General features: G+C 58.8%; 1 protein-coding gene across 2 annotated transcripts in view; it reads right to left on the bottom strand.

The window, feature by feature from the left end:
- CAMSAP1 (calmodulin regulated spectrin associated protein 1) overlaps positions 1-6,626 on the bottom strand; it is a 56,032-nt gene continuing 49,406 nt past the window's right edge. For both annotated transcript variants that reach the window (XM_059141536.1, XM_059141537.1), the window contains 3 exons: positions 5,565-5,680; positions 5,043-5,161; positions 1-2,018 (listed from right to left, as the gene is read on the bottom strand). In XM_059141536.1, the coding sequence (XP_058997519.1) occupies positions 1,716-2,018; positions 5,043-5,161; positions 5,565-5,680 (538 nt within the window). In that variant the 3' untranslated portion in view covers positions 1-1,715. The remainder of the gene's footprint in view (positions 2,019-5,042; positions 5,162-5,564; positions 5,681-6,626) is intronic.

The raw sequence follows: 6,626 nt of genomic DNA, 5'->3' as shown, positions 1-6,626 counted from the left end.
TGACTAACAGAAAGCAAATTAGTTCATTACTTTATTACATCTTAGTGATCTCTTAAAATAAATAGAACAGTAGAAGATCAAACGTACAAGGAGAAACAAAGCCCACGAGTGAAACGCACGGGGACAAGAAGTCCACTGCAAACCCCTTCGCACTCCACTTCCAGAATCCCGCAGCCCCACGACGCGCTCCCAGGCTCCCAGGACGGAGCCGCGGCTAACACAGGACGTACGAACCTGGGGTCTTCGGAGGGCGGAGGGCGCCGACGGGAGGCGGCGGGAAGAAGGCTCACAGTTCCTTCCCGTGTTCTGTAGCCGGTTCCCTCCTTCCCCGGGTACAGAACTCACTTACCTTCCATCCTTCTGCAAATTAGGGAGCAGGGACAAGGGTCTGACTTTTCCCATTGATCCGAAGGGTCTTCCGCAGTTCGAGATAGATTCAAGTAATACTCCCAAGAAAACATGTGCAAAACTAACACGCGCGACTCCAGAATGTTCCGGCACTTGGCTCGGATCAAGGCTCAGAGCAGCTGGTCAGTCACACAGCATCAGCAGGACTGCAGCTGCGTGAAGGCCAGGGGACCGGGTGCACCTGTCTCCCGGGAGCCTGCGGTCGGGAGAGGCGCGGACGACCATCTGCGCCAACACGGACAGAATCCAAAGCCGTCTCGCTTGCTTGGAGTTCCAAGATAACTGCAAATAACCACTTACATTGTTTGTAAATATGCAACAGCACAGAACGGCCAGTCTGAACGGAGCCCCGCACAGTCCTCTCAGGGCGCGCTGCCCTGCAGAAGCCAGACTCGGGGTGGACAAGTCGGGACATCGCAACGCCACTGCGGGACCCGTCAGCCTAAGTGCATCAGCTCTCGAGAGAAACATGCTCAGAGTGGAAAATATTCTACGTTACCAAAATCTGTCTTTATTAAAGTGAACAAATCATTAGAGAACTACCCAAAACGCCACGAGCGCGGGCTGGCATCTGCTCGGCTTGCGCATCTGCAGTCAGGCAGCCGCCGGCCGGCGGAACCGCTCGCCACCGCGCGATCGTGTGCCAGCAAGCAGCGTCGCCACGTCTGTAAACGTCGTCCTAGCAGAAGACAGACTTTGCAGATTTTCAGTGCTTTTAGTGAACTGGTATTTTCAGTAAACGTTGTCTGAGCAGCAAAGAACAAGAATTTTTTTCAGAAATCTTAGAACTGGATATGAACATTGGCAGTAGACACAATCAATAAATATCATACAGTTTCTCAAATGAACAAGATTCCCCCAATTCAAATCCCTTTCCTAAACACATTCAAACCCCGACCCGAGACCGAGCCTCGGCCCGCCATCTCCTGGGATTCCAGCACGAGGGGTGTGAGGTCACGTGGCGGGGGGCAGGAGGTGAGAAAGCGAAGATCACTTTCCATTCACACCGAAGGAGAACTTCAAGTAAAGGGATCCACAGCCTGGAGACCTCACGACACGCGTACCCCTCGTCTGACCCTCCCTGGCCAACAGTGGCCGCGGCCTCCATGAGCCACTCAGCGGGGTGCCTCGTCCTCCGCCCGGCGTCCTGTGCGTGCGCTGGGAGCCAAGGGACGGTTTTCTGTGGTTTCGCTGGAAGCCTCTCTGGAAAGGGTCTGTGACTATGCACACTTCGTACCCAAACGGATGAAAATAATAAATATCGATCCTGTCCACACACCCTTCGGACCCGTCCGCTGGCGCCGCTGTCATTTACGAGTCTGGGTCTTCTTTGGCACCGCGGGCCGCTTGGGCTGCCACAAGTGGTTATGAATAGTGAGAGCGTCCACGCTAACGGACATGGTTTTGGCTGGGATCAGGTTAAACTGTTTTCGGTCTGAGCTGTATTTATACAGCTTGTCGATCATTTTCTTGGTGATGCTCTTCGGGCCCGTGCCGGTCAGCTTGTAGATCTCCTCGGTGTCGGGATAGTAGCAGTAAAGCGCTCGGAACTGGCAGCCGGCGTCCCGGAACAGGATGATGTAGTGATTGGCGTCGCACTTCTCCAGCTCCTGCATGGAGGGAGGAAAGGGAGAGGCGAGGGCTGGAGAGTCGCTCCTCCTGCTCGCAGCACCGCCCACCCACACCCGGCCGAGGTGCTCCCACTCGCAGAGCGGAGGAGCAGCACCTGCCCCTGAGACTTGACTCGGGTGGTCCACGTGTGTGAGAAAAAATGCTTTTGAAATGGAGTGAACGATCACACACGCCCTCACGAGCCACCAGAGAACCGCAGATCGAAACCCACACTGGGACAGCGCCCGTGCCCACGGGGAGGGCCACCACCCAACAGAAAGGCGACGGCGAGTGCCGGTGCCGGTGTGCAGAGACTGGAGCCTCCCGCACGGCCGGAGGGAGCGGAACCAGCTGGGCGGCTGCTCGGAACGTTAAGCACAGAGTCCCCCCCGTGGCTCGGCGGCTCTTGTCTAAGCTTCCACACAGAACCCCCGACGTGAATGCCTGCGGCGGCATTCGTCACCACCGTGACAGAAGAGAAAGCCAGATGCCCTTCAGCGGGAGAGCAGATCAACACACTGGGGCAGAACTGCACAAGGGAGTCGGATCTGCTCACGAAAGGGAGAGCGCCCCTGCCACAGGCTCGACAGGGATGGGACACACCCATGACGCGGTCGGGGAGCACACAGCCCCAAAAGGCCACCTGGTGCGGGACCTCCTTCGTGGGACATGGCCAGGGGAGGCCCCTCCGGAGACAGCAGGTTGGTGGGAGCCAGGGCGCATGGGGAGTGTGGCTCAAGGGACAGACTTTCCTCCTACACCCGAGCTACAGACGACAGCCATACCGGTCTACAAACAGATGGAAAACCGCCAAGCCTACCAGGGACGTGCCCCCAAAGGAGCCCGAAGCGAGCCAGTGTGGGTACTGGTCACTGTGTCCACTGCACACCGCTTTGACCTCCAGGTTTTTGTGTTAAAGCCCAAGCTGAACCACCTAACCCAGCACCCCTCCCCACCAGGGGTCCCCGAGCCCAGTGCCCTCCCACAGCCGCGGCCAGGCTCTTGCCCTCACCCACCCAGCCCAGCGTGCCACAGGCTGCTCCCGAGGCTGGGGAGGGGCGTTCCTAACAGACTGCCCACAGAAGCAGACAGGGACCCGGCCGCCCTCCATGAAGCCGGGAATTTAAAAGATTTGTAAAAATGTAAAGCAGAGCCACTGTTCTGTTTCTGCTTTAGAAACCGCACTTGTTTTTCACAAATACATATTAGCTTCGTAAGAATGTAACAGGCTTGGGGCGCCTGGGTGGCTCAGTGGGTTAAGGCTCTGCTTTTGGCTCAGGTCATGATCTCAGGGTCCTGGGATCAAGCCCCACATCGGGCTCCCTGCTCAGCAAGGAGTCTGCTTCCCCCTCTCTCTCTGTCTCTGCCTCTCTGCCTACTTGTGATGTCAAATAAATAAACAAAATCTTAAAAAAAAAAAAAAGAATAACAGGCTTGTCATTTACTCAAATAAACTCACACACAAATATATATTTTCAAAGATCAAGTGGGGAAACCCAGATCCGTAAGTATAAACAATACTGACTTCAACGAACTAAAAAGTGCGTTTCAACACGGAGCGAGATGCAAAGCAGCAGCGGCTCCAGACGCGGCCCCCGCGCGCCCGTGCTCTGGCCCGCCCCAGCCACCGCCCTGCTTCCGCACCCCTGCTCCCATGCTCGCGCCCCCTCGTCGGCCCCCGGCCCGCAGTTTACAGGCCACTCCGAGGGCCGGCTGCGTCCGCGTCTGCACCCTCCCTGCCCACAGCTGCATGCACCGCTTCGCCGAGAGCCGAGCGGGGGTCCCGCGCCGACAGCCGCCCTGTGGGAGCTGCCCCATCCATGCCCACCGGCCTCCCCTGAGCCCCTCTGCCCCCTGGTGCCCACGCAGGCTGCTCCCAGCTGCCAGCAGACCCAACCCCTGGCTCCCGCCCCGCTGTCCCCTCCACTCACAGGCAACTCATCGCTTCCTCTTGTACGGCACAGGCCGAGCGCGGCCACCACCTGCTGCTGTCAACGGTACTCTGGGCACGGAGCCACGCCCACTCGGTCACACAGGGTCTGCGGCCATTTCCACACCACAGCACCAGCGCAGACACCGCGTCCTCTCCAGCCTCTGCCAGAAGCAGCCCGCGAGCTCCTCTATCAGGGCCTGCCTCACACCCCAGAACGTCAACCTCACAGCCCGGACCTTTGGGTTTGTCCCCCGACTGATCCCCAGGATCGAGACCTGCATGAGGACACCGAGGGAGAGGCGTCCCCACCATGCGTGGGGCACAGGGCACCGCTTGCCCCGACCTCGAGAGCCAGTCAGGCTAAGGGCATGTGAGCCTGACCTCGACCCTCCACTTCCGACTGCCGATCAACTTCTCGCTGAGACCGCCATCAGCTTCCCTTAACATGGCCGAGGCCAACACCATCCCGCGGCAGCTGTGATCACAGTGGCCAACATGAAGGTGGCATCCGGCACCACGGAGCCCAACAGCAAGCATTTCACTCCAAGCTTCATCTCTCCAGGGAGTTGAGCGCTCCCCTTCACCCCTCAGGACACCCTGCAAGTTCCTCCTGTCTCTAGCCGACGCGGCCTCGGCCACAGGCACCAGAGTGCAGAAACCCGGTCCCCTCCGCCCCCTGCAGTCACCCTGCCCTCAGCTAACCGGCCGAGGCTACTAGCTCCTGCCACTCACTCTGCATGGGAGGGCCCTGCCCTAGACTCCAGCTCTGTCCCCAGGGCAACAGCCTCGAGTCTGGCCCGTCTGCAGCCCGCTCTTCCTCAAGCCATCCCCACCCCCGCACAGCAGAGCACCGTGCACACGGCTCTCGTGTGCCCGCGCTCGCCCACCCGGCACTGCCAGTGGGGCTCGGGCGACTCGGCGGCAAAGCCACGGCAGGAAAGCACCCGCACACTGAGCGACCAGGTTCTGTTTTAGGAAAAGCTCTTCATTCACTAACATCCTTCCCTCTACACAGACTCCGTGGTTAGTGCCACCGCGTGCCAACGGTGCCTCACTTAAAAAGAACAAGCGGCTGATGTTGGATACTTGCCTCTAATATTGAATTCTTGTGAGGTTCATTCACTTTTCCAGCCAGACAACAGTGAGAGATAGCGTTGTGAATGATCGGTTTGTTTGACTTGCTACTGGGCTCCTTAAAGAGCTTGGGACCTGTGAAAACAGGCGAGGGGCACAAAGTTACACTCTAAGGAACGCACACACGCACAAGAAAACCCCGAGTTCCCCAAGCAGCAACCAGGCTGGGTCAGCAAGGTCTATGTTTTTGAAAGCGGAAAGCAACACCCACTTTGAATCTGCTGGGAAGAATTGTTCTGCGTTACGATCTTTAAATAAACTAAAAATCAAGGTGGTGGTAGTCCTTTTCTGGTTTCACTTGCTTTCATATGTAAAAGAACCAAGAAATAGTCTCAAGGTCTAAGTCTCCCTAGTGCCAAGACAACACAACTTGGCATGGGGCCACAGGGACAGAAAGGCATGTTGCGGGCCACAGACAGGCAGGACCTGCCTAATACCTGCCCCCAGCGGCAGGGACGCGCCCGTGACCTCCCCTTACCTGTGTACTCGGCCACGGACGCGAGAGAGGACGCTGCAGACGCCGTCTCCCAGTCTCTATCTGTGCTCCGGCTGGGGTTACGGCTCAGTGTAGGCAAGGCCTCCAGGGACTCGACTCTGAAGCAGAGGGGTGGCGGGGGCAGGGGAGGGACGGTCACAGGCATCCCCTCTTGCCCAGCCCACACCATCCGGGCAGGAAGGAACGCCCACCGTGGAGGAGTCAGACAGCGACCCCACTCGCTCCGCCCCCCAAGCACGACTACAAACTCAGGGCAGAACACAAGGGGCCCAACACAGTGACTAGAATAGACGCCCTGGAGGGACGCTGCCCTCCATCAGACGCCTGCCTGAGGCGGGACCCTGACAGAGCACGAAAGCAGCACCGAGACTCTGGCTCGGGAAGCTTCCAGACTCACTTTGGGAGATCTGCACTGCTGACACATGAGAGACACACCCCGGGAGGGAGCAGAATGGACGGAGTCCAGAAGCCCAGGTCTCGACCCCTCCCCGACACCAGGCAGGCCTAATTGTATCCCTCGGGGCAGTCCCCACAGAGCCCAGCAGAAGCCAACAGTGGCAAAGCAGCACGTGGCTGCCCCAAGGGGGCCGGCCAGCCCAGGTGATGCAGCGGCAGAACCAAACCCCAGCCAGGATCCAGAGTCCCTGACGTGGGCCCTGTGCAGGGCCCTGGTGACAGGAAGCCACCAGCCACGTGACGAAGAGGACCACGTGGCCACAGCCCCAAGAGGACACGCACAGTAAAGGATGGAAAACAGTTGGGGCCAACGACACACGTGCAGAAGGCACAAGATCATCGGTGGTGGTACCAGCAAGGCCCCCCGTGCATCCCCCGTTACTGCAGAGTCCCAAGGGAAGCTGTCCCACGCCACAGAAACCCAGCCTCACGCAGGCCGAGCACTGGCCTGCCGGCAGCGTCAACCAACAGCAGCCACCAGACCCATAGGCTGAACCCAGCAAGGGGCAGTCACCACGGGAGCCACATCCAGGGGATGTTGGGCAGAGGGCAGAGGGCCGATCCTGATCGGGGTCCTAAGCCCTCAAC

The sequence above is a fragment of the Mustela lutreola genome, chromosome 12, assembly GCF_030435805.1.
Source record: "Mustela lutreola isolate mMusLut2 chromosome 12, mMusLut2.pri, whole genome shotgun sequence".
In the NCBI taxonomy this organism is placed as follows: domain Eukaryota; kingdom Metazoa; phylum Chordata; class Mammalia; order Carnivora; family Mustelidae; genus Mustela; species Mustela lutreola.
Note: the sequence above shows the minus strand (reverse complement) of the source record. Positions and strands in the feature narration are given on the sequence as shown.